The following is a 27,171-nucleotide window of genomic DNA, read 5'->3' on the forward strand; positions in this document are numbered from 1 at the left end:
AGAATAAATCCCTCCCAAGTTTGGGCTTTCATCCCGAAGTCCGTCCTTCAACCCCTACATCTGGTGGCAGCGGTGGGATCGCCTCCGAATGCATCAGCTGGTGGCAGCGCTACGGATAAACCTTCGTCAAGAGAGATCCTAAGGAACCGGGAAGAGCGAAGAAGAGAGAGCCTTCGTCGAAAGAGGTCCGAAGAAACTGGGAGTTGCGAAGAAGGAGCGAGCCTTCGACCCAGGGAGTCCGGAGGAACCGGGAGCAGCGGACGAATGAACCGGATGGCAGGGTGCTGCAACCGTAAGTGAGCGCGTGGTTTTTTTCCTTATGATTCGCCAGACTCAAAGGTTGTGTGTTCAATTTTGATAGTTCTGGGAATCGGGAGTTTGTTGCATTGTGTCTTTGCACAAATTAATTAAGGAAAACAGTTTTAACCACCTGTCGGGGCAGCTGCCATGGATCTTAGAAGGTTGACGAGGTTAGATTTGTTGTTGGTGTGCGACGATTTGGGAGTTGAGGCGGACGAACGGATGGAAACGCCAGCTATCATAAAGGCGATTAATGATAGTGGCAATGATGACAAAAGCATTGAGCTTGCTTGGGAAGTGATACAGGAGCCACGGGAGCGTGTGCGTCGTGTACGTTTGCGGGAGCGTCGTGAACTTAAGAGTGAGAGTAAGCGTGAACAACGCGAGAAGGAACGGAAGCATGAGCTTCAAGAACTTACTCTTAGGTGTCAGCGTCACGAACGTGAGATGGAACGCGAACGTGAGAATCAACGTAAGCTTGAGCGAGAGCAAAAGTATGAGAGAGAGAAGGCAGCACTGATCAAAGAGATACAGTATTGTGATCAGTTATTGGCACAGAGACAACGGCTGTCTGAGAATTCTGTAGGTAGTACAGAGCGAAAGAATGAGCAAGTGTCTAGTGGTTTTTCGCCAGAAGCCGACGAAAAGAGTAGTGCCTGTGAGATTAGCTGCAGATTCATAAGTGAAGGGAAAAGGCTAGCTGCTAACGATGCCTTAGTGGCAATAGAGGCCGTTAAAGGCCAGAGTGAGAGCGACGAGGTGCTGTGCCAACAGATGACTGTGGAGACAGCTAGGCCAGCTGCGAACAAATTGGCACAGTTACCGCGTGTGTGCGTCGCTGGTAAGGTTAGCGAGGTTGCTAGCGAGGAAAAGGGTACTGTTGACGCGACAGACGCGGGCACCCATGTAGAGCCAGATGTGCGTGCAGAAGTGAAGTGCGAGCTGAGCGGTGCAGTTAAGGGTAATTCTCAGCATTGCGAGCTGCGTAGCTCAAGAGAATACAACTGCATTGTTCAGGGATCGGTGCGGCTCTCCGCCAGTCTAGATGGCCTAGATAGGGATGATTCAGTTGTTAATCATTCGGACTGTGCGCGTGAGACAGCGATCGATACCGACGGGCTGTGTGCCGATGCACAGCGTGAGCTGGCCAATGTAGTAGAGGGCAGTTCGCAAGAGTGCGAGTTGTCTTACTCGAGTAAAGCCTGCTGCATTGTGCCAGAGTCGGTTGAGCTGTCCGCCAGTCGAGGCAGAGAGAGAGTAGATTTAAGCGAGAATCACTCAGACTGTGCGGGTAAGAGACCGATCCGGGCCGACGAAATGTGTACCGGCCAGCACGAGGCACGAGGCGACATGAAAGCGAGTGCAAAGAGAAAGCGCCGTAAAAAGAAGCGCGGTAAAGACCGAAAGTCGGTAAATAATGTAGCGCCGCCAAAAATGGCGAGAAACCCAAATGGGCAGGGCGCGAGGAGAAGAAAGGTGCGGTCGTCACTGACGACGTTGACGCATCCTAAACGTTCGAGCCACAGGTCAAAGGGGGACCGCGAAGAATGTTCTGCACGGACGCGGACAAAGGGCACGAGGCAGTTAAGCTCCTCGTCGTTCCGTAGTTCTTTTCACAGCTCAGCGTGCAGTTCGAAGAAACGCAAGGTGGCAGGACGAGACCAGGTGGGGAGTAGCGACGCGGTCAATCGAGTTCGTGTTGAAAGCGGGGCGCCAGGACGCAAACTGGCAGAAGACCGTAACGTCTTGGGGGAGCTGATAGTGAATCAGCCCTTTTGTTGTCTCTCGGCAGCCAGAGTAGCTTTGAAACTTCGCCCACCGCGGGTCAGGCTGAAAGTATGAGTCAGTCGTAAGCAATCGGGAACGGGAGGCCAAGAGCGCTTCCGTAGAAATGAAGTGTTTGTTTTTTATTTTTGAGCATCGGAAAATTTCGCGATTTGAGACTAGAGTTTCTTTCAATGTGTAAGGTTTGAGCTTTGTTTATGTTTTGGTTTGAGAAAGCTCTGAGATTTGAAAGATGCGTTTTATGTAAACATGTAGTCTCGCGAGATGCTCATTAATAAGTAGATAGGCTTTTTTTGTGTGTGTGCGAGTAACCTGAAGGTCAAGGTTATCGTCGAAAGGCCTATGGTAACGCGCGTGTGTGTTATTTAACCTTCTTTCTTTTTAAGTGTTTTTGAATTTTGTAAGGTTAAGCGCGTAGGTTTTTACTAAGTGCATGATTTGCACGGAGAAGCGTTCTTAGTTCCATTAGCGCGTGTCCTGTGTGGACGGAAGGAAGCAGACTTTATGACTGGGTTGCTCGTGTGTTGAGGGCAGCCGTATTCTGGCTTGTCTTATAAGTACGCGTGGAACGAGTTAGTAAAAGACGCATTATTTTAAGGGTTCTGCGGAGTGTGTAAGTCCCGCAAGTTTAATTGTTCGTTTATGTCACGTGTCCTGTAGGACTTTCAGGGAAGAAACGTGAGTAAGCGTAAGTGAAAAGTTTGCCTACAACGCAAGTACGCGTTTTGTTTAGTGACCACAAGGCTAGTGCGCTTGTGATTACGTACTTGTGAGGTTGACCAGATTGTTCAGTGGCACCATTACGTGCGATAAGTACGCCACTGCGATAGATTGGAAACATGCTGTTCGTGTGGTTAGGCCACTTAAGTTATGTTCGGCTGTTTTCATTTGTTGTTTGCATCGTCAACGACCTTTTTGTTTTGCAACAACAATAGTAGTCTGGTCTTGTCGGCAATCGAGGAGAAATGCATAGCTGTTTGGAGGGGTGGTTACAACTGTTTTGTCAAAATTGGGGAACTAAAAGATCAGGGTTGATTTTGACTCAGTAATAGCCTGGCGAGTCAGGGGTGAAGAGCCTGCGCTTACGCGTGGTGCAGCGCTGTGTTGTTTGGTTTGTTTGACGTATGTTCTCCAGGGCCCAGGATCCCGAGGGTTGTCAAACGAGGCTCGACCCCAGTACCCTGCAGCTTCTTTCAGCGTTCCTCATGGCCAGCGAATTGAGTTCACCGGCCATTCAGAACAACCGGGGCGAGGACGAGCTGTTAGATATGGAGCTGTTTCCTGCGATTACTTCGAGTTCCCCAAACCACTTCGAGTCGCAGCACAACTAATTGAGGAATGCCGAAGCAGGAAAGCACATTCCAGAGGAGCGGCCGAGCAAACAAGTTTAAGGCAACAAGTTCACGTGCCAACAAGTTCGTGCGCCGCCGGGATTAGCAGGTGGGCCTCCGACAATGGAGCATGAGCAGCCCTCCCCTTCTCCTCGTTAGAAGTGCATTGCCAGTCTGCGAGGCAAGACCACAGAGAGCCGCCAGGTGTGACACCGCGACACGGGCGCCTACCATTGGCTGAAAGTGGCGTCATCGGAGCGGACTCTCCCATTGGTCAAACATGACGTGATTTACAGTGCTGGAAGGGTTTATAAGAAGCCTTCCAGAGAGACCTGAGCATTCTGGGACATTCCCTGATTCCCTGAATGACCTCTCTCGAACTTCTTGCCGCGGGCCGCAGCGTCCGAGTTGCTGCCGGCCCGTAATGACTGTACGAATGTTACTTGTCGCTCACCTCTCTGTAAATAATGTAGAATAAATCCCTCCCAAGTTTGGGCTTTCATCCCGAAGTCCGTCCTTCAACCCCTACAGCCCATTGCTCATAATCCTCAATAGGCGAGTCGAGCTGAGGAACCTTGGACTCTCGAAAAAGCGACCAATTCGTAAGCCGAGCTTGTCCCCTGTGTTTACGATGCTTGTTGTGGTCTAGGCAAATTCGGAGTATATAATGATCACTGCCTAAGGTTTCGTGCGTATTTTGCCACTCGCAATTTTTAACATTTTTGACTAGCGTTAAATCTGGGCATGTGTCCCTTGAAACGCTGCTGCCTATTCTTGTAGGATGCTGCGGGTCCGTCAGAATAGTAAGAGCCATATCCGATATTGCTGCTGCCAGTTTCCTGCCTTTTACGTTTTCGTTGTTGTAACCCCAAAGAAAGCTGTGCGCGTTAAAATCCCCCACTATAACGAGAGGCGCAGTTTTTGCAGCCTGCATTGCTTTTCGAAAAATTTCGTCAAAGACTGCTGTCCTGTGTTTAGGGCGGCTGTATATGTTAAGTATGTACGCCCCTTTACTGGAACGAGTGTTAGGGAGGATACGAATAAACACATGTTCTATTTCAGCATTAAGTTCGAGGTCTATAGTTGAAGCCGTACTGTCTTTATGTACAAGTATGCAAGTCGAAGTGTTAGTTTGATGCGTACTGTACGACCTGAGTTTAACTGCGACATTAACGTCCTGTAACGCGATTACATCCGGCCTCTCATCTAGACAGTCCACATACTGTTGCAGAGATTCCCGCTTACGTTTAAAACCCCTGCAGTTCCATTGTAATATTGTTAACTTAGTTTGACGAGCCATATTGCAAACTGGAAGAGGTCAGTCCTTGTTCTTTGCTCAGGTCAAGCGCATCATCAGATGCAATCTGCCTGGTGCCCATTTTTCCTGTCAATCTGGGTGTCTTAGTGCGCGAGCATTCAGCGAATTCTTGTAACTTGCGGTCAATCCTAATCTCGTAAGCATGGAGTTTTGAGAGATGCGGCTCTAACATTTTATGAATTGTCTGCTCTGTCATTCCGTGTAAGTTCTGCTCAATTTTTTTGCTTAGCGTCTCTTCAATTCTTTCTACGCTAGCCTGTAGGCTTGGTAGTATGCGACATTCCATTTTCTCGATTTCCTCTCGCATGCGCTTTTCCATGTTTTCCATAAATGAACTGAATTTATTTGTAATTGCGTCCACATCTGCGCGTGTCGTACACTCCTCTGTCGAGGGTGCAGCCGCCAACGCTACGCTGCCGCCAGACGCTCCTCGGCCGAATTCTGACGTACGAGGGGGTGACTTAGTCGCACTTGACGGCAGCGGGGGAGGGTTGTCCTCCTCCATCGCCTGAGCTGAGGATACCTGAAGTACTCTAGAGTTTTCTGTATCGTTCGCTGCCGTCTTCTCTCTAAGTTGTTGTATTTCTAGTTTGAGCCTTTCGTTTTCAGCCCTAAGTCTCTCATTAGACAACGTGGGGGGAGGGGAGGCAACCACACTGGCCCAGCTCACCTTGTTGCTGCTCGTTTTGTTCCCGGGACTGTGGTTTGGCTCTGGCCCATCGTGCTTGTCTGCTGGACGACCGCCTCCTTTAGGGCCCCCTCGGAAGGCTCCTGCATGCGGTCGAGGCGAAGGGGTCGCCCCCTGCGTCGGAGCTTGCAGGTCGGGGGCTTCGCTCCCTCCAGCGTTCCTGGAGTGATGTTGCTGACTGGCTTTTCCACTGACGGGCTTCCGCTTGGTCCCAGTTCCAGCACCGCCTCTCCTGTACTTTTGCGTGCACTGAATTGATCCCGTGGCATGAGGGCCCCCGCAAATGAGGCAGCTGGGTTGACACTCGTGGCCCTCTTCTAGATCCGTCTCGCCGCAAGCCTGGCATCGACCGGCCTGTGGATTAGGGAAAACATCGGCGCGATGTCCGATCGTGCCGCAGCGGGGATAGGCTGGCGTCGTCTTGCGGTAGAGGCGAACCGGCACAGCTTCGCCCCAATAATAAACGTTGAAAGGCACCCTCCGGCCCTCGAACGTGATCGCTGCTACGTTGGTCTTTCCTAATTTTCGGACTCCTACTACTGGAGCCTCTGGCGAATAAATGGCTTGAGTAATATCCGCTTCAGTGGCTGTGGGGTCCACTTGAATAACACCACGGCTTGTGTTGTCCGATGACTTGAGGTAGGCTTGAACCGCTCGGGCTTGTCCTCCGAGTTGGAGCTGTCCGATCGCAAGGACCTGACGAATAAGTTGGGCGTTCTTGATGCCAATAATAATTATATTCTGGTCCCAGGCCGGCCAAATTGCGAGCGCCTGCGACGCCCGCGGAATGCCGGCAGCAGCGTACGTTGCTTCCCCGATCTGGTTGCTGCCCTTAAATTGTGCGAGGTTCAGAGTTCCCTTTGGCTTGATGATGACCACAGCGTCTTCCGCTCCGAATTTCGGCATGACTTGTGGCTTCCAGCGTTTACTTTGAGCGTGCTTGCCAAGAGCCAGAGTGTTGACGTGGCCGTCACTGCCGCCACCGTGGCTGCGTTGATGTTCGGAACGGGCGCGCGTCGAGGTTGCTCGCTCCCATTGTTCTAACTTTTTCTGGATGGTATACTCCGTAGTTTCATCAAAAACTGGCGTCTCCGCGGTCGAAAGCTCCATTTCTCGCATGCTGTCTGGGTCATAGCCCCGTACGAGAGCCATGGAGGCCGCGTCTGGTGCCGCGTCCGCGGCTACCGCGCCTACGGCGTTCGCGTGGTTGAAGAAGAGAGTCCCGTAGAACTGCCAAAAATTGGCCCACCTGGATAATAACGATGTTCACGGGTTCCTGGTGACTTCACGGATCTAGTCCAACTGGTTTCGGGCGGTGCAGAACAAATTTTTGGCGGCAGGACATCGATTCGACGGAGCCGACGTGAAATGCGTCCACTCTCCTTGACAGCTCGCAGCGCCTCCGCAACCACGGGGACAAACGTTGATGACGTTTGTTGAATTCAAGAGAAATCTTTAAGGCTCGGGTGCTCCTATCTAAGTACATGTAAATGGTGAATTCGTTTTTCTCGGCAACCACAGGGACAAATTTGGCGAGGTTTGTTGCGTTTAAGAGAAAGACTTGAAATGTAGTGACTGTTTCATTCACATTCTTTACTTAGGTCATCAGTTCTTTATTAAATATTTGCAAAAAGGGAAATTTCGAGAAAACGAAACTATCAAGTTTACAACTCTCTAACTCAGCTTTGAAAATGATATCACAATTCGGTGAATTACATCTAATAGTAAATCTAAAGCGGACAAAATTGATATGTTACACATGAATTTCGAAATATTTAGTGGTATGGAAATACAGCTTTTGCAGAACCCTTGTTCACAACGTAAAAAATTCACATAAGATATAAAATGACATACAGAATTTGCCCGGTTTCAATGATGTAACGGATGCCGTTTACATAACTACAATATCTGTTTTTGATGCAGAGCTATTAATTTGTAAACTTCGTGCTTCTACATTTTTCAAACTTCCGAATTTTCGAAAATTCTGTGCACAATATTCAGGGCCTAAATCGAAATTCCGCTTACAACATTCACTAGAATTTATCTTTCTCTCTCAAATGCAACAATTTCATTAGGATCGGCCCAGTGGTTATCTCAGAAAAGCGTTTCTGCGTTTTACACATTTTTGAATAGGCAGCGTCGGAGTTGGGCCCGAGCTAAGGCTTCCTCTTAATGAAAACATCGCGCATGTTTTTTATCACAGGCGCGCTTTTTTTTTAAAGGTATGTTTGTTCATTTTGCGGCAATGACCGGGAAGTTTAGTGCGTGCAGTGAAAACAGCTTTTATTCCAATTTTTATACTGCAGTCTTCTTTAACCTATACGAAACGTAGAGCACGTATATGGATGTTGTGGCTACAGTGAGCTGTTGGAAGCGGATTTTCGATTCAGGCCATAGAAGTTGTTTTTAATTAATGTTTTCGAAAATTGCACAATTTCAAGAAACAAAACCTGCGGCTGTTACAAAAAAGCTCTGATTTTCCTGCTTTTTTTTTCGCGTTCTGTACGCACTTGCATAGCCTGCGTCGGATTAGGCCCCGGGCTACAGCGATCCCTTCTCAGCTCGGGCCTAATTCCCGATATGACGCCTTTTGGAATACACCCGCCGCGGTTGCTCAGTGGCTATGGTGTTAGGCTGCTGAGCACGAGGTCGCGGGATCGAATCCCGGCCACGGCGGCCGCATTTCGATGCAGTCGAAATGCTAAAACACCCGTGCGTAGATTTGGCTGCGCATTAAAGATCCCCAGATGGTCCAAACTTTCGGAGTCTTCCACTACAGCGTGCCTCATAATCAGATCGTGGTTTTGGCACGCAAAACCCGACGATTTAATTTTTTAAAATTTGTCCTCTTCAGATGCTTTAACAGAGTCACTTTACAAAACTGCGATATCTGGTTTTGTTGCACAGTTACTGATTTGTATACTTCATGCCTTTGTTATTTGCAACTTACCAATTTCCTAAAATTCGGCAGGTCATCCGAACACTCCTGGTCGCTACGTCCCTTACTACTTGAGGAAGGCGCCTGACAATTCTACAGAGATGCCGAGGATCCTGATCTGGACCAAACTCCAATTTTATTGGTATCCCGATAAGAGGACCCGAGGTAGCGGGACAACGATAGAATGCGGCGACGTGAAATGCCTGCTCACCAACGACAGATACTCGCTGGACTCGGCCGAAGCCGTGCTGTTCTACGGCTTGGACTTGGACCTCGGCGACATGCCGCCGTACCGTGCGCGGTCCCAGAAGTGGGTCTTCTGGACCATGGAAGCGCCTATCAGCGACACCAACGAGATGATGTTACTCGGCCCTGCTATCAACTGGACGCTTACCTACAGGTACGTGTGAAACAACAGCTCTAAACGGGGTGCGATACCGCAAAAGAACCGCGCGATTCTCGTCCTTGAAGTAGTAAAGGCAAGGCTCAGAAGACCAGAAGAACACAAACGACAGGACCAGCTGTCCTGTCGTTTGTGTTCTTCTTCCTGAGTCCTGGTCTTCTGCGCCTTGCCTTCACTACGTCAAGCATGAACCAACTAGCCCAAGCAAGAGTTTGACTTGACTCTGGTCCTGTTGTCCCGCGGTTCTTTTGCTGTGTCGCGCATCGTTATGTTGATTCTTCTCGCGGCGATCCCGTGGGTCCTACCATGTTTGATCACGGGGTGACGAGGCCAATTGCTTGCCGAAGCTGCCTTCGTGTTTACAATGGATGCGTATACGACGCCGGTGCGGCTTTGCAGACCTCTCTTTCGGGAGATAGTGTAGACGCTGACTGGGTGGATGAGACGAAGCTTTGGCCACAGCTTCAGAGAAGATGCACAAGCGCTTTCGGAGCTGATTACGCTTGTGTTCAAACGGTGCGGGCATCCTACACTGGGCCTCTGCTACAAAAGCGGCGCTAAAGTAATTCCAAGCTGTACACACTTTCCGCTCACGAATCAAGTCAACGTTATTGTTTTGCTCTTCGTTCTTTACTTGGCAAACACTTCGAAGCAGCATTTTGTCGCGTTTCTGAATCATTACCTTCCTCGCGGCTGTGCTTAGTTGCGATAGTTTTGTCCTTGCTATACACAAGGCTTGGAAGGTGGAGATTGTGCACTTTGTAATAGCTTGTGTGCAAATACTAGTTATGCCTAATCACTGTCTTAATCCATGGGCGGCCACGAAACGTTCAGCTTCAGCCATTTGTGCGTTGTTGGCGTACTGGCCGTCAGCCAAGGTTCGGTGTGTTGATTCAAGTGTGCGACGATTCAGTTATTCTTCATACGTTGGCGATATAGTGGGCGCAATTTTGAACGTCAATTGGGGTAGAGACGTGCATAGATAACGTGCGATAAGCTTACAACAGCCTGGAAGCGATGTTATACTCCCTTGGTCACTGTGTAACCATTCGTTACCACTCCTGCCGACGTTTCCGGGTCGCAGACCTTTCTTTGGAGGTAAGGGCGATACAAAACTGGCAGTTCAGTGAACTTTTTTTCTACCGACGGGGAAAACCATGCATCGCGAAAGGTTGGCAACACAGGCAGTCCTTACGCAGCAGCGCTCCGTGAACATGGTCTCACAGATTCGTTCCGTTCCGTCATATGCCAGGCGCTACTCCTTTTTTGCAGCCAACTACATCACACATCTTCCCTCTACCGCCCCCAAAATTTTGCAGCATGAAAGGAGCACAGTGCGTCAGCCAACACAAACCTACATTTCCCACAGCTGATCGCACAGGAGCAGGGCCGAAGCTGTAAATGGTTTCGTATTCGTGCGCTTTCGCTGAGGCAACGTATGGCGCGCGGCCGAAAGCGCCATCTGGTTCCTCCGGAGAAAAATGCTACGCGAAAACAGTCTAAATGCATGCTCCAAACGTCCTTGCTGACAAGACTGACACCTCATAACCGGGTGAGTGAAGCAGATATGCAGGTGAAAGTTTCAGATTTTCCGTAAGCGCCTACATATTGACCTTGAAGGAACACCAGATCATAGTGTACTAGCAGCACCAACGCTGGCAGCGACCTCTTCTGCCGGTGTTGTCGAACAAAAACGCGCCAGACACGTTTTCGTGATACATATGAGGTGTTCTTGACGAAGAAAAGTAATAAAAAAAGTCTCTATGTCGCTGCCGATAGACTTACACTAGCCAGCAGAGTAGAGCAGAAACTCATAAACGTTGTGTTGTGTAATCACCGTGACTGCAATCACCATTACATTCACGTGCTACGGTCGGCATTTCAGTTAACATTTATTCGAGGTCACACGAAGTTGGCACACAAGAAGAAAGGTGACCGAGGGCCCACTTTTTATTTGTCACTTATGAGAAGAAGCCAATAGACACCAAGACACCAAGAGAGAGAGAGAGTACAAAGAGTAGAAAATGGAGCTAGAGAGAGTACACGGGAACGTAGTTATGTTTAACAGAAGTGTAGGATCAACAGGTTACAGCGAAATTAAAGTGAACACGAAGATAACATGACGCTAGTGAGGGCAGGCGACCGGCCCGCCCTCTACATATCCCTCACAATGGCAGCAAGAGAAACCAACGTCGCTTACTGTACCGCGGGGTTTGCGACCTTGTCCAGGTGCGCTAATCCGTGAACTGGCTTCCTGATGCGGCTCTACATGAAGCGGAATTATTCGAGAGTTTTACCGTGTCCGGTATTCCGGTATATACTCAATGGCTACCGAACGCTATAGTAGCGACATTCTTGTGGCGGTTCGTCTAACCACGATCCCAGACACGTTCCGCATTTCCGGAGGAGTTCTCGTCGAAAAGGAAAAAGAAAAACCTTTCAAAAGGTGCCGTTTTCGCGATTATGCCGCTGCCGACAATTTACAGCGGCAGCGAAGTAGAATACACCCGTTCACTGCAATAACAGCTCCGTGTCTGTCTTATTGAACTCTTCGCCACCAGGTGGAGCCACTGACTCGGTCGCTCACGTTACAGTGCACTCACGTTTGCGTATACGGTAAACCGCAAACGCCACTGCGCAATACCGGAATACTGGACGCGATCTCTGAACTATTTGCAGGCTAGACTCGGACTTCAAAGACCCCTACGGTTGGATCGCCGAGCACGAGAAGCCCGTCGAATACTCCATGGAGGCACTGCGGCTTCTGTGGCAGGGGAAGAGCCGGATGGCCGTCTGGCCCGTCAGCCACTGCCACACTTACTCAAAGCGCGAGCTGTTCGTCAGAGAGCTCAGAAAGCACATCGACGTTGACATTGTCGGCAACTGCGGCACACAGGGATGCCGGGACAACTGCTGGCACAACTTCAGCAGCGACTACTTCTTCTACCTGTCGTTCGAGAACAACCTGTGCCGCGACTACGTCACCGAGAAGCTGTTCAACCCGCTCGACCACGACATCGTGCCCGTCGTTTTTGGCAGCGTCGACTACGCTCATGTCGCGCCCCCGGACTCCTACGTGGACGCGCTGTCCTTCAGCTCTCCCGCAGCGCTGGCGCGCTATCTGGTGGCCACGTCGCGCGACTTTGGCATGTACGCGCGCCACTTCGCCTGGAAGGGCCGCTACAAAATAATGCACTGGGGCGGCTGGGATTTGTGCCCAATCTGTCGAGCGATACCCACCGACGCCTTCAGAAATCACAGCCACTACCAGGACATATACCACTGGTACAACACGATGGCACGCTGCCGTAGCTGGGACCCGCGAACCTTCAAAACGCGGGCCTTAGCAAGTAACCAAGGATGAAGGCGATCCCTTATTTGTGGCACCTTTCATCTTGTTTCTTTTTCTTGTTGTTTAGGGGCTGGGGGTTATTTTTGCAACGTGTGTGTGTGCTACAGCAGACAGTGGAAGGACAATGTATGTCTCGTCGATGTTGTCTCATCCATTTCGTTGCTTTTAGTTTGCTTATGTATGTTGAATGAAACGGAATTTCCAATTATGTTTTTATCATATTGTAGGCAAGCCGGCGATCCGGTAACGAAAGCGCTTTATTCATGGGAGGGAGCGATATAAGTACACTTGGAAATGGGTGACGTAGACGTCACGTGTTAACAGTCTGGGCGCTATCAGAATGACAGCGTGATATGACCACGATATAAAAGAACAGTGTCTTGAGCATTCGCGGTATACTGGACACTTTTAAACTGACTTGTACAGGAGGACGATTTGCATGGAAATTTCAAGCGAAGTATAGGACAATGCTCTCGCTGTAGCTGTTAATCTATACATATATGTATCACCTAGTACGCATATGTATATTGTAAATATGTATATCATATGTCCACTTACATGATTTCAAAATAAAACGCCGTTTTATATACTGCAGCGCTAAAGTAACTGTAAAAATTAAAATAAAATTATGAGCTCTTACGTGCCAAAACCACTTTCTGATTATGAGGCACGCCGTAGTGGAGGACACCGGAAATTTCGACCATCTGGGGCTCTTTAACGTGCACCTAAATAAGAACACGGGTGTTTTCGCATTTCGCCCGCATCGGCATGCGGTCGCACTGGCCGGGATTCGATCCCGCGACCTTGTGCTCAGCAGCCCAGCACCCACTGACCATTGCAACTACGGCGGATAAGTGACTGGAACACCGGTGCACTTCATCGGACACTGAAAATTTAATACTTCAATATCGGTGCAGACCTGAGAGTTAGTTCTAAGTGAATACGCGTGGCGTATTCATTGCCTACAATTCGTAGATTAAGTTGTGTGCTGTAAAATAATTTAAAATGTTAACTAGCGCCATCCCATTAATTATTCATATGCGGATTTCGATTTCTCATAAAGGTAACGGCTGCCTGATCGGGTAACTTAGATCAAGGGTTAAAATCGTGATGTCTGCCACAGGCAATTTTCAACAAATTTGGTGCAGCTAAACACAAACACCCTCTATATATGCACGCAATCTCAGACGGAAGTTTTTAATTTCGCCGCATAACAAGTTCACGTCCCTAGCGGTCATTTTAACCTATAATACTTCTGGAGTGGTAGTCCCTGCAGACCCCTATTCGGGAGCGAACGATGCCCTGGCGGCCATACTGCTAGGGGCAAAAGAGGGCGCGTTCCTAGCACACAGGCAGCCGCGGAATATGCGCAGGATTCGGTTGCATTTGAGGTTCCGCATTAAAAAAAAAACTTGAAAAGAAACATCTTTAAATGGACACTAATGGCAAATGCTAGGTCAACGTGGACGGTTTGAATACCATTCCAGAAACCTCACAATGATTGTTTCGTCTCAAAACTCAGTTTATGGGAAAACTACATCTGAAGGGTACGAATACCTTTTGCGAAACTCAAATCTCCCGGCACCCAACAGAGGGAGCGGTGACGTTGCATACGCCATCACCACCCTGTGCTGCCGCCGGTGAGTAAAACGGCGGCCGACAGACGGCGGTACCGAGCCAGGACAGACCGGCGGATTCGCCGCTGCAGTTGTGTGGTCACGTGGCGTAGGCCGTTCGGGCATCCCGCGACATCACCTGGACGCTGAATTCTTCGCTACTTGCAGTTTATGCGAGTTTCGCGAGCCAGCAATACCAGCGAAGCAGTAGGCGGTAACGAAACTACTGAAACGCGAAAGCGTGGGCGGCGCAGAGTCGAGCGAAAACGAAACCTTTCGACCGCCCGCGTCTTTGTAGAGGGTAACTTCAATGAGTTGTATTTTGTAAAAAATGAAACAACAGCGGACAAATAGCATTTTATTTTGTCTTATGATATTAGGATGTTTTCTGCAACGAGTAATTGAGTACTAGTGGCAGATTTTAACTGAGGAGTGCTTTCGTCATCGGCCAAGTGCTTGCATGCCCCGGGAAAGTTTCTAATCAAGTCCTGCATTTACCTCAGTTTCTAGGTTATTAAGGCTTTGGGCGCGATAATATTGACGCCTTAGAGATTCTACGGCTACGATCATCACGTACCATGCTAATGCGGAGTAGTAAATTAATGATGCAGTGAACATGATTAGGCCTTTATAGCCTTCCGCATCGTCAACGCATCACCAATGCTAATGCTGTGGCGCCATCTGTTATGTAACCAGAAATTAAACGAGTTTTATGGGTCCGTGCCGTGTCTGTAGTCCTAGCAGGTTACGACAAATTATTAATAATAACTACGACAAAACGTGCCTAATGATTTGACCTCAGCTTAATTGAGATGAGTCTGACGACGGATTCCACCGCTTGTTTCTGACAGGGCGGAGAGCCAGCAACAAGTTCGGATCGAGGCGGTTGGTCGGCGCTGTATGGGCGCTGCCCACTGATCTCCACTAGGGGGTGGAGATCAGTGGCGCTGCCATGTTGCCACGGTTAGGGTGGCCATTCCGGTTACCGGCGGTAACTGCCCCAGTAATTGTCGGCATACAACGCGCATGCGCAAAGGTCATGTCACGTTATCGCTGTACCGTATCATGTAGAGAGGAAAAATTAAGCTCTCTAGTGTAGCCAATAAACTGCCAGTTGCCCTCGGAACCATGTAATACTTCGCAAGGATATTTCCCGTGTACGCCTCAGTGCTACACAAGGGGAATTTTATTGAACATGTAACACATAAACACAACTACCATGTGTTTAAAAAAAGTTTATTTCAATAGAGGCGACATCGAGCACTGGGTCACAATCACGGCACAGTTCCACGAGGAACATAACACATGCGAAGTAAGAAGCTTTGCATACGCGGTGTGTTTAGATAAAAGTTTATTTCAACAAGAGACGATACGAACACTGGGTCACAATCACGGCACCATTCCACGAGGGCGATAACACATACAAAGCACGATGCATTATATACACGGCATGTTTTGAAAGAAGTGTCCGAGTCCACAGTCACTAACATATAACCACATAGGCCCACGAAACGCACAGCTACACACAAACTAATTGTCACATTAAACAAGTGTGTTTAGAAAAAGTTTATTTTAACAAGAGACGCTACAAAAAGAGCGAGCTAAATTCCTCGGTTCCAGAGGCTAAAATTTAATTTGATGATTTTTTTCCAGATAATGCTAAACATCTTCCCTATCAATATCTGAATACTTAGTATTCTGGAAGATCACCTTGCACACCTGGATACAAAGACCGTTATAGCAACTGCTTCTTCCGTCTGTGAAGAAAAGGCGGGTGTGGGCATTGTATCAACACATCTCAATTGGTCTTTTTCGATTCGGCTACCTGATTTCACGCCTATCTTTCAGGCGGAATTATTGGCAATTGTATCAGCTTTACGCAAATTACCACTATCTCTGTCATCAGCCATAATTTTAACTGATTGCCTTTCTGTCTGCTCTACACTAACCACAACCAAATTGTCAAATTCATTAAAAACTGTCTATTCTCTTTTTCCAACACTTATGTCTCGTTCGTTTAGTTTAGTGCCAGGTCACAAAGGCCTAGCCTTAAACGAACATGAAGCTTCACTCGCAGTAGCATTCCAAGATGGTCCTATAATCCCCATTTTGCCTTCGTCAGCTTCCATCACTGCGGCGCAATTCAGAAAAGATACTACTACAAATAGGTTCGCGCAATCATCATTGGCAACATCTGACCTCCCGCATCTCAGTTTTCCTTGGAACAACAAATGGTGCTGCTCTAGAAAAATTGAAGCAGCGATTACAACACTACGGTGCCGAGACCACCTCACTGAACTTTTACCTCCACAGGTCTGGTCTGGCTGTATCACCCTTGTGCTCTTTATGCCATGAGAGTGAATCTCTGAAACACTTCTTTTTGACATGTCGCCGTTTCATTATTCAATGGAATATATTTTTAGAAGAACCCGTCCAAAAGCCTGGCTTCAATATGACTCTTCCTATAACTTTATCCTTTCGGGCTACCGTACTGGGTTACAGCCACAGGAACGTTTGTGAAGCCCTGCATCTTTCTGCGTGAGAGAAAACAAATTGTATGTTAGGATTCCTCAAAATTCTTATAAGGTTTACAAAATTAAAAAAGAGAATATATATAGATATATGTAGACAATTGATTATTCATACCTTTAACAGTAGGCACATTGAATCCCAATTGCAAGATACTTATTTCATTACACCCTAATTTATTTTAAAAAAAAATGCCAACAGTTCCTCCACCATGTGCACCCGATCACCAAGAGTGGTTTGTGCCGTTTCACTGGGTTGGAAAAAGTTTATTCAGACAAGAGACGATACGAACACTGAGTCACAATCACGGCACAATTCCACCGGGACGATAACATATACCAGAAACGCCATTTCAACAAGAATAGTTGGGTTACGGAGCCAAAAGGAAAGGTCGACAAAGGTCACGCATTTTATTTCTGCATGTCATCTCAAGCAAACATGGTCCTCCTGCTGCCTTTCTCATCGATATTTTTCAGCTTTCAGAATGCGTCATAACATTGCGAATAAAGAAAATATACCGAAGCATTTAGCGTATAGGAGTCTTTTACCCGAATGATACTGAACGCTTACTAAGTTTTTCTGGAAGCTTAGATTTGGAGACAAAATCATGACCTTTCGTATTCATGACGGGGAGACGGTGGTCGGACACCACCCCCACACATGGTGGGTTCGTGCCATTGTTGAATGCATCATCATCATCATCGTCACCATCATAAGCAAATCCTCTTCTTCAGCGGCAGGGGACAGACGCGTTCAGGTATGTGTTCCTTCCTCAACTACAGGTGCTTAGGCCGTTTCGCTCGTTGAACGCGCTAATTCTTGTCAGACCGGAGAAACAGAGCAACGTCAATTGTGCTTGGTCGGTACTTTGGAATGCCGAGGCGTTGAGCAGGCCGGTGGCTAGGCCTAACAGTTCGGAGTGGACGCCGAATCTCTTTTTCTTTTTCTTGCAGCGAAGCTGCGTACCTCTAGCGTCCACGTAAATGCTCGTGTCGTTGTAAGCAGAAATCTCCCCATAGGTGTTTTTTCATGCCATTCGCGTTGGCGGACAACACTACACGACGGTCACTCTTTCCCCGTTGATGAGACACGTAAGGCTTTCGCCGTGACATTTTCATTTGGTGTGTTCCTTTAAGCCGAGTGCATTCTGCATGCAACATTAGCGAGTCTCATTTACGCTGAGGTTTATGTCACTGTCTCCCTCGCCTCTTCCAGTTCGCAGCTATGTCAAGTGCGAGAGCAGCGTTGGTGCCCTTGCTTGCTTTTGGCGCGTCGTACCTGTATCTCTACGCGAACGTAGTGGAACAGGACGACATCTGCCGACACAAGAGGCCACCTCGTTTGCGATTCCGGGCGACACTTCCCCGAATCGATACGACCAACGACACCACGAACGACACCGATGGTGAGCTGATCGCCTCTGTTTGGCACAACTGCCCTTTCTGGGTAAATGCTCTGCGTGGATTCATATCAGTCCACAAAGGAAGCTTCATCTGGGGGGTGGGGGAGGAGGGGAGTGGGGGGGCTCCTGACATCTGCATACATGGAAAGGGCGAAATGGTTTTTTCTCGGCAACCATGGGGACAAACATTGATGACGTTTGTTGAATTTAAGAGAGAGCTTTAAGGCTCGGGTGCTCCTATCTAAATACATGTAAATGGAGAATTCGTTTTTCTCGGCAACCAGAGGGCCAAATTTGGTAGGGTTTGTTGCATTTAAAGGAAGGACTTGAAATGTAGTGACTGCTTGTTTCAATTTTTTTACTTAGGTCGTCAATTTTTTATTAAAATTTGGCAAAAATCGAAAATATGGAGAAAACGAAACTATCAAGTTTACAACTCTGTAACTCAGGTATGAAAAATGATATCACAATTCTGTGAATTACATCTAATAGTAAATCTAAAGCGGACAAAATTTATATGTTATACATGAATGGCAAAATATTTAGTGGAATGGAAATGCAGGTTTTGCAGAACCCTTGTACACAACGTAAGAAATTCGCATAAGATGTAAAATGACATACAGAATTCGTACGGTTTCAATTATCTAACGGATGCCGTTAACAGAACCACAATATCTGTTTTTAATAAAGAGCTATTAGTTTGTAAACTTCGTGCTTCTTTTTCTTCAAACTTCCGAATTTTCGAAAATTTTGTGCACCAAAGGCAGGGCCTAAATCGAAATTCCGCTTCCAACATTCACTAGAATTTAACTTTCTCTCTTAAATACAACAACTTTCATTAAAATCGACCCAGTGGTTATCTCAGTAAAGCGTTTCTGAGTTTTACACATTTTTGAATAGGCAGCGTCGGAGTTGGGCCCGAGCTAAAGCTTCCTCTTAACGAAAACATCGCGCATGTTTTTTATCACAGGCGCGCTTTTTTTTAAAGGTGTCTTTGTTCATTATGCGGCAAAGACCGGAAAGTTTAGTGCGTGCAGTGAAAACAGCTTTTATTCCAATTTTTATACTGCAATGTTCTTTAACCTATACGAAACGTAGAGCACGTATATGGATGTTGTGGCTACAGTGAGCTGTTGGAAGCGGATTTTCGATTCAGGCCATAGAAGTTGTTTTTAATTAATGTTTTCGAAAATTGCAGAATTTCAAGAAACGAAACTTGCGGCTGTTACAGAAAAGCTCTGATTTTCCTGCTTTTTTTTGGCGTTGTGTACGCACTTGCATAGCCGGCGTCGGATTAGGGCCCGGGCTACAGCGATCCCTTCTGAGCTCGGGCCTACTTCCCGATATGACGCCTTTTGGAATACATATCGAACGCAGAAATTATTTTCTGCGATAACCCACAAGCCGATGTTAATGAAATTTGTTGTGAGAGAAAGTTAAATTTAATTGACCGTAGGAAGCGGAACCTTGATTTAGGACCTGATTCTTTTATCGATGCATTGCCGAAAATCAGTAAGCATATAAACATAAAAAAATAGAACCACAAAGTTTACCAATTCGTAGCTCTGCACAAAAAACAGATATCGCAGTTCCGAACAGCGGACAAGGCAGGCGCCGGCTCGTTTCGGCGAATTCGCCTCGTCCGCCAGCGTCTGGAATGTTCGCCGCTCCATAACGCTCTGCATGCCTCCGAGCAGCCAGATCTGGAGCCGCTCTGCGCTGTAGCTGGAGCCGCGCGCAGCGCCTGAGCTGAACCATGACCTCCGAGATCACCCCCGCCGCGCGCCGGGGGGTGATCTCGGATTCAACTTTCGCAGAGGGCAGCGCGATCGCAGAGTGCAGTGCCATGGCTAGCGCAGTCGCACAGACCCGAGCACAGACCAAGTACGGAGTCGCGTGTCAGAGCGCTGCACAGGACGCTGCAAACACCGCTACGTAGAGCGCTACGTAGAGCGCTACGTAGAGCGCTACGTAGAGCGCTACGTAGAGCGCTCAATAAAGACTAGCCGTAGATAGATAGATGTACCGAGCTATTATTCAACCTTCACTCACGCACGCAGCAGCTCATCCGAGCACTCCTGGTCGCTACGTCCCTTACTACTTGAGGAAGGCGCCTGACAATTCTACAGAGATGCCGAGGATCCTGATCTGGACCACACTCCAAGATTATTGGTTTCCCGGTAGCAGGACCCGAGGTAGCGGGATAACGATATACTGCGGCGACATGAAGTGCCTGCTCACCAACGACAGATACTCGCTGGACTCGACCGAAGCCGTGGTGTTCTACGGCTTGGACTTGGACCTCAGCGACATGCCGCCGTACCGCGCCCGGGCCCAGAAGTGGGTCTTCTGGACCATGGAAGCGCCTTCCTGCGACGACAACGAGATGATGTTACTCGGCCCAGCTATCAACTGGACGCTTACCTACAGGTACGTGTGAAACGACACCTTGAAACAGGTGCGACACCGCAACAGAACCATGCGAACTTGGTCCTGTTGTCCCGTGGTTCTTTTGCTGTGTCGCGCATGGTTATGTTGACTCTTTTCTCGGCGATCCCGTGGGTGCTGCCATTTTTGATCACGGGGTGAGGCGTCCATTGCTTGCCGAAGCTGCCTCCGTGTTTACAGCGGATGCGTATACGACGCCGGCTTAGCAAACCTCTCTTTCGGGAGATATAGCGTAGACGGTGACTGGGTTGACGACACCAAGCTCTGGCCACTGCTTCAGAGAACATGCACAAGCGCTTTCGGAGCTGACTATGCTTGTGTTCAAACGGTGCGGGCATCCTACACTGGGCCTCTGCTACAAAAGCGGCGCTAAAGGTATTCCAAGCTTTACGCACTTCCCGCTCACGAATTAAATCAACGTTATTGTTTTGCTCTTCGTTCTTTATTTGGCAAACACTTTGAAGCAGCCCCTTGTCACGTTTCTGACTCGTAACCTTCATCACGGCTGTGCTTAGTTCCGATAGTCTTGTTCTTGCAATGCCCAAGGCTTGGAAGGTGAAGATTGTGCACCTTGTAATAGCTTGTGTGTAAATACTGGTTATGCCTAATCACTGTCTTAATCCATGGGCCGCGACGAAACGCTAAGCTTCGGGCATTCGTGTTCTGTCGGCGTAGTCGCTGTCAGCCAAGGTTCGGCGTGTTGATTCAAGTGTGCGCCTGATTCAGTAATTCTTTATACGTTATACGTTATATTGAGCTTTATCGTGCCCGGTATTCTGGTAAAACGCAGGCGGACGGTGCGTTGGGGCGGAGGCGTAAACGTGAGCTGTCTGCATGGTGCAGCCACCTGGTGGCGCAGTGCTAAAACAGACAGAAACAGCTAATATTGCAGTAAACAAGTGTATTTTACTTTGTTGCGGGTTCGGCAGCAACACGATTACGGCAGTGCCGGCAATTTACACCAGCAGCGAACAATACGCTCGTTTGATGCAATATTAACTGTTTCTGTCTGTTTGAGCACTGCACCACCACGTGCCTGCACCATGCAAGGGACCGCTCACGTTTACGCCTCCGCCCCAACGCCCCGTCCGCCTGCGTTTTACCGGAATACCGGACAAGCTAAACCTCTCTAATAGCACCGTGTCTGTCTTATTGAACTATTCGCCGCCAGGTAGAGCCACCGTCCCGGTCGCTCACGTTACACTGTACTCACGTTTACGCATACAGTAATCCGCAAACGCCATTGCGCAATACCGGAATACCGGACGCGCTCTCTAAACTATTTGCAGGCTAGACTCGGACTACAAAGTCACCTACGGTTTGATCGCCGAGCACGACCAGCCCTTTGCATACTCCATGGAGGCACTGCGGCTTCTGTGGCAGGGGAAGCGCCGGATGGCCGTCTGGCCCGTCAGCCACTGCCACACTTACGGAAGGCGCGAGCTGTTCGTCAGAGAGCTCAGAAAGCACATCGACGTTGACATTGTCGGCAACTGCGGCAAACAGGGATGCCGCGACAATTGCTGGCACAACTTCAGCAGCGAGTACTTCTTCTACCTGTCGTTTGAGAACAAGCCGTGCCGCGACTACGTCACCGAGAAGCTGTATAACCCGCTCGACCACGACATCGTGCCCGTCGTTTTTGGCGGCGCCGACTACGCTTATGTCGCGCCCCGGGGCTCCTACGTGGACGCGTTGTCCTTCAGCTCCCCCGCAGCGCTGGCGCGCTATCTGGTGGCCACGTCGCGCGACTTTGGCATGTACGCGCGCCACTTCGCCTGGAAGGGCCGTTACAAAGTAATGCACTGGTACGGCTGGGATTTGTGCCCAATCTGTCGAGCGATCCCCACCGAGGCCTTCAGAAATCACAGCCACTACCACGACATACACCACTGGCACGTCACGATGGCGCGCTGCCGTAGCTGGGACCCGCGAACCTTCAAAATGCGGACCTCAGAATGTAACCAAGGATGAAGGTGATCCTTTATGTGTGGCAGCTTTCCTGTTATTATTTTTGTTGTTGTTGAGGGGCTGGGGGTTATCTTTCACAACTTGCAACATCTATGTGTGCTACTACGGACAGTGGAAGGAGAATGTTTGTCTCGTCGTTGTTGTCTCATCCATTTCTTTGCTTATATATGTTGAATAAAACAAAGAATTTCCAATTATGTAAATTTCATTTGAAAAGAACAGTGTCTTCAGCGTTCGCCGTATACTCGACACTTTTAAACTGACTTGTACAGGCGGAAGATTTGCATGGAAATTTCAAGCCAGGTATACACCAGAACACCGTGAATTCAAAGCGCGCCGCCATATTGATGAGCGCCGGTTGCGCCATCTATCCCAAGCGCTGCGAAGTAGCAGGCCTGGGCTGCCACGCCGGGAGATGCGACCCGGCGCGAAAGCGAAACTTGGGCTTTTTAGCTGGGCGGAAGGCGTGTTTCGCGTTTTTTCTAGCCTGTTATTTTCGCTGTCTCGATTCAATCAAACTTCAAGACCTCATGCAAGTCCGCAATGGCCACACTGAGTGATGTGCAGACTGCAGAAGCGAATACATCGGGTAACCACGTAAGCACGTAACCTGTGAAGGATTTTACAGCACTGTGTTGGTGCCATATATTATTAAAGCACGCAGAACATTGTCCTCTACACTTTCAGTTTGGCCTTGTTTGTCATGGTCACTACTGGGTTGGCCGCCTTTGGCAACCAACTGGCGAGGTCGTTTGACTGCCTGATTAGCAGACGCCTGCCCTTCACCACCTACACATTGAAAACAAAATAGATGTTATAGTAAGAAGGGCTGTAGTTCTTTCCCATGCCATCACTGTTGCGGAGATATAAAGTCCTCTCAAAATGAAATAGAAAATGCACCAGGCCAATTGTATCGTGCAACCCCTTAAGAGTACAACATTCAGAACACAAGCCTACAACACTCGAACAAGCAGCATATGATGCTAAACCTGCACTCATTGGAAAATGAGGAACTACAGTAGTTATAATGTTCAACTACATGTGCAGTCAAAGCCCGTATAACAGGGCGAGCATGACGGATGCAGGTGTTGTACAGTTGCACAAACCATGACAGGGCACTTAAAATTACCATCCCTACTTAAAGCTTCATCATGAGGGAAGCCTTTGGTACAAGACAACAACCGCACCTGCATTCCAAAAAATTAGCCCCACCAACTGCAGCTACCTGGTATCAGACCTGTTTCGCTTGTGCGAGGCCATATCGGATTGTTAGCGCTCCCTTAGAAAACAGTAAAAAAAACTGGTGAGAACGAGCAAAATTTTGTTACAATACAATACAACAATAATTTAGCACCTTATTTTCCACGCCTTAAGAACGGAAAAATCTTGCGCTTTGCCCCGCATAGCAGCCCGCACGCAGTTTAGAGCTCAGGATGCTCAAATGAATTCGTCACGAATGACACCTGCAACATCAGCTCGTAAAGACAGGCGCGCTGCAAGAACGCCTTCGGCGACGAGAAGTCGTTGTTTACGTTTTTGTGGACGCATGCTACGTGACGAGCAGACTTCGGTTTACTTTCATTAGCAATAACGCTCACCAGCAGGGCAACATACTATCGCCTACAACTTGTCGTTCACGCTTAATGGTCAAGCCGTGCACCAGCTGCAAGTATCGCTAACCGCAAACTCAACTGTTCCGCTTAACCATCGCGAGCTCTGCCTGAATGAAAACACGTAAAGGCTTGCCTTCTTGTTATAGCCAAGGCGAAGCACCGGCGCGGGATTCTGCTCTGTGGGCTTGTCCAGAAAGTGCTCGGAGCAAACCTGCGTGTTACACGTATTACGCTCGTAGGGCACAAAGTTGAACGTGGCACCAAAATATACACAGATCGAATACTCACTCGTGCATTTTCACTGGGTTGGTAGTTCTTCCTATTCACTGCAGCTATCCACCGGTGGCGCAGCTTGTCGTTCTTCGTTGCGGATGGAAATTGGTGCAGGCTGAAAACACCGCAGCGGCACGATTCCCTACGTGTATTGTCCTCTTTGCAAACAGCGCTAAGCAACCTGCTCCTTTTCCGCTGATTATTTTGGCATCCAAACACGACGCAACGATGCCCAGATGACTTCTTGTACTTTGGATCAGCGTGAACGGGCACATTTCCGCACTTTGGAGTCCTAGAGCTAGCGCTAGCCATCTCTGCTGGTCGCCGGCGAACACACCTTGGCAGCCCAGAACAAAATAGCGCTGGTCGACCGGGCAATCCGGGTGCGAGAGTATGCGTTCGGTTAGTCTGGGTGTGAGGCTAGCGTATTCTGGTCTATAGGACAACGCTGGCGCTGTAGCTGTTGATGTATCGCCTACTACGGAAATGTATATTGTAGATATGTATATCATATGTCCAGCTACTTCATTTCAAAATAAAACGCCGTATATGTACTGCAGCACTAAAGTGACTGGAACACCAGTGCACTTCGTCGGGCACTTGAATATTAATACTTTGAAATTGGTGCAGTTCTGAGACTTGCAAGTGAATACGCATGGCGAATTCACTGTCTACAACTCGTAGATTAAGTTGTGTGCTGTAAAATGATTTAAAAAGTTAACTAGCGCCATCCCACTAATTATTCATACAGGCATTTTGATTTCTCATAAAGGTAACGGCCGCCTCATCGGCTAATTTAGATCAATTGTTTAGAATCGCGCTGTCTGCCACAGGCAATTTTCAAAAAATTGGGGGCAGATAAACACAAACACCCTCGATGTATGCACGCAATCGCAGACGGAAGTTTTTTATTTTCACCGCCTACACAGGTTCGCATTTCTAGTGATCGTTCTCACCTATAAAACTTCTGGAGTGGTAGTCCCTGCAGTCGCCGATACGGGAGCGAACGATGCCGTGGCGGCCATACTGCTAGGGGCAAAAGAGGGCGCGTTGCTAGCACATAGGCAGCCGCGGAATACGCGCAGGATTCGGTTGCATTTGTGGTTCCGCGGTTTAAAAAAAAAACTTGAGAAGAAAGATCTTTAACGTGACACGAAAGGCAAATGCTAAGACGACGTGGGCTGTTTGAATACCACTCCAGAAACGTCACAATGCTTGTTTCGTGTCAAGACTCAGTCTATGGGAAAACTACATCTGAAGGGAGGAGGAGGAGTTAAACTTTATTAAAGAAGAGGTCTTAGGCGGGGGTTGGGGTGACGTTCCCCTACCCGCGGTGGGCTCCTCTTCTAGGCCGGACGCCAGGTGGCCGACCGACGATGTCGTTCGGCGACCTCTTCGGCCCACTCCGTGACTCGGAGTTGAAACTCCGGGTTCGAGCTGAGCAGCAGGGCCTCCCACTGCGATTGGTTGGAGAGCTGCAGACTCTTCGATGGCTTGTCTTGATTACATGAGTATAGGATGTGTGGTGTGTCTGCCTTATGGTGCCCACAGAGAGAACAGACGGGGCTGAACTGCTCTGGGAACCATATGGAGTATACGTACGGATTAAAGAAAGTGTCTGTTTGGAGCTGCCGCCAACTGGCTTGTTCTTATTCAATATAACCCTCATCAATATGGCACACGAACTCGCCAAAATCCCAGACCTAGAACACTCCTCGTACGCGGACGATATCACCCTTTGGACAACCAAGGGGAGTATCTGCACGATACAAGATACGCTACAACAAGCGGCAGATGTAGTTGTAGAGGAGGCACAAGCCGCGGGACTTGCGTGTTCCCCCAAAAAATCTGAACTCCTCATCCTACCCCCAAATCGTCAAAGAAAAAATAAAGCGCCAGAGATCAAAATATACGCGGAAGGGGCAGCCATCCCAGTAGTGGAAACACTAAGAATCTTGGGAATGCTGATACAGTCAAACCAAGAAAACGACAAAATAATTAAGAAGCTGAGAAACACAGTCAACCAAATCTCCTTCCTCATCAGACGCATCGCGAAAAGGCGAGGAGGAGTTAAAGAAGCCGAGACCAGGAAACTAATCCAGGTCTTCGTTCTTAGCAGGGTCATCTACTCTACACCATACGTCACCCTCACAGTCAGAGAAAGGGACGACATGGATTCTCTAATTCAACAATCCTACAAAATTGCGCTCAACCTCCCTCGTCATACCCCAAATGAAAAACTACTACATTTAGGAATTCATAACACCTTAGCGGAAATGATGGAAGCACACCTCACCGCACAATACGAAAGACTATCAAGCACTGAAACGGGACGTTTCATCCTAAAGAAGGCAGGAATACAATATGAAGGAATCCGTGCACACACCTTGCCAATTCCAAGACACGTGCACAAACACTTAATAGCCCATCCTCTGCCCAAAAACATGCATCCGCACTACGATACAGACAGAAGAAAGGCTAGGGCACAAAAACTTCAAGAAAGGTTTTCAGTTCAGAAAGACACGGTGCATGTGGACGCGGCAGAACATGCGGAGAGAGACGCCTTTTCCCTGGCAGTTGTCGATCATCGAGGTTCTCCCCTCGCATCGGCGACAATCGATAAAACAAAATTTCCGGAGGAGGCCGAAGAAGCTGCCGCAGCTTTAGCCATTACCGCCACCACTGCCAAATACATCATCAGCGACTCTAAAACCGCAATCCGAAATTTTTGCAAAGGAAGGGCCCACTCAGAGGCCATCAAAATATTACAAAAAATCTCCAATACCCGCCAGATCACATTGATCTGGGTCCCCGCCCATTCGGGCCATCCTTGAAATGAGGCGGCGCACCAATTTGCCCGAGGATCCGTAGTTAACCGGCAGGTGCGTTACCCCGAGCTCAGGTCGGCCAAGGAGCGAATGATGACCTACAAAGAAATTACTACCCACTTCAAGAAAGAAAGACAAATCTTCCCAGAACCACATAGATCTCTAAGTAAGATACATCTGAAGGGTACGAATACCTCTTACGAAATTCAAATCTCCCTCCGCCCAACAGAGGTAGTGGTGACGTTGCATACGCCGTAACTAGAGTTATTGTGTATGCTCCCGAAGTTATATGCTACCTTTGGTAGCATATGATGTAACTCTAGCAATCATCATCTTGTGCTGCCGCCGGTGAGTAAAACGGCGCCCGACAGGCGGC

The 27,171-nt window shown here is 48.5% G+C and overlaps 1 protein-coding gene across 1 annotated transcript; it reads left to right on the forward strand.

Moving 5' to 3' along the window:
• The first annotated feature begins 8,631 nt into the window (after window positions 1-8,631).
• Window positions 8,632-22,275, forward strand: LOC139048857 (alpha-(1,3)-fucosyltransferase C-like). Its single transcript, XM_070523733.1, has 4 exons — window positions 8,632-8,760; window positions 17,476-17,665; window positions 19,723-20,092; window positions 21,400-22,275. Exons 2-4 carry the CDS (start codon window positions 17,485-17,487, stop codon window positions 22,082-22,084), a joined length of 1,236 nt encoding a protein of 411 aa, XP_070379834.1. The 5' UTR covers window positions 8,632-8,760; window positions 17,476-17,484; the 3' UTR covers window positions 22,085-22,275.
• The last annotated feature ends 4,896 nt before the right edge of the window (window positions 22,276-27,171 follow it).

The sequence above is a fragment of the Dermacentor albipictus genome, chromosome 8 (assembly GCF_038994185.2).
Source record: "Dermacentor albipictus isolate Rhodes 1998 colony chromosome 8, USDA_Dalb.pri_finalv2, whole genome shotgun sequence".
Lineage (NCBI taxonomy): Eukaryota > Metazoa > Arthropoda > Arachnida > Ixodida > Ixodidae > Dermacentor > Dermacentor albipictus.

Excerpts from the sequence above, each read along its gene's own strand:
- LOC139048857 (XM_070523733.1), top strand. The coding sequence starts at position 17,485 with ATGTCAAGTGCGAGAGCAGCGTTGGTGCCCTTGCTTGCTTTTGGCGCG. Across the intron at positions 17,666-19,722 it reads CACCACGAACGACACCGATG|CAGCTCATCCGAGCACTCCT; the intron begins GTGAGCTGATCG and ends TCACGCACGCAG. Across the intron at positions 20,093-21,399 it reads AACTGGACGCTTACCTACAG|GCTAGACTCGGACTACAAAG; the intron begins GTACGTGTGAAA and ends AACTATTTGCAG.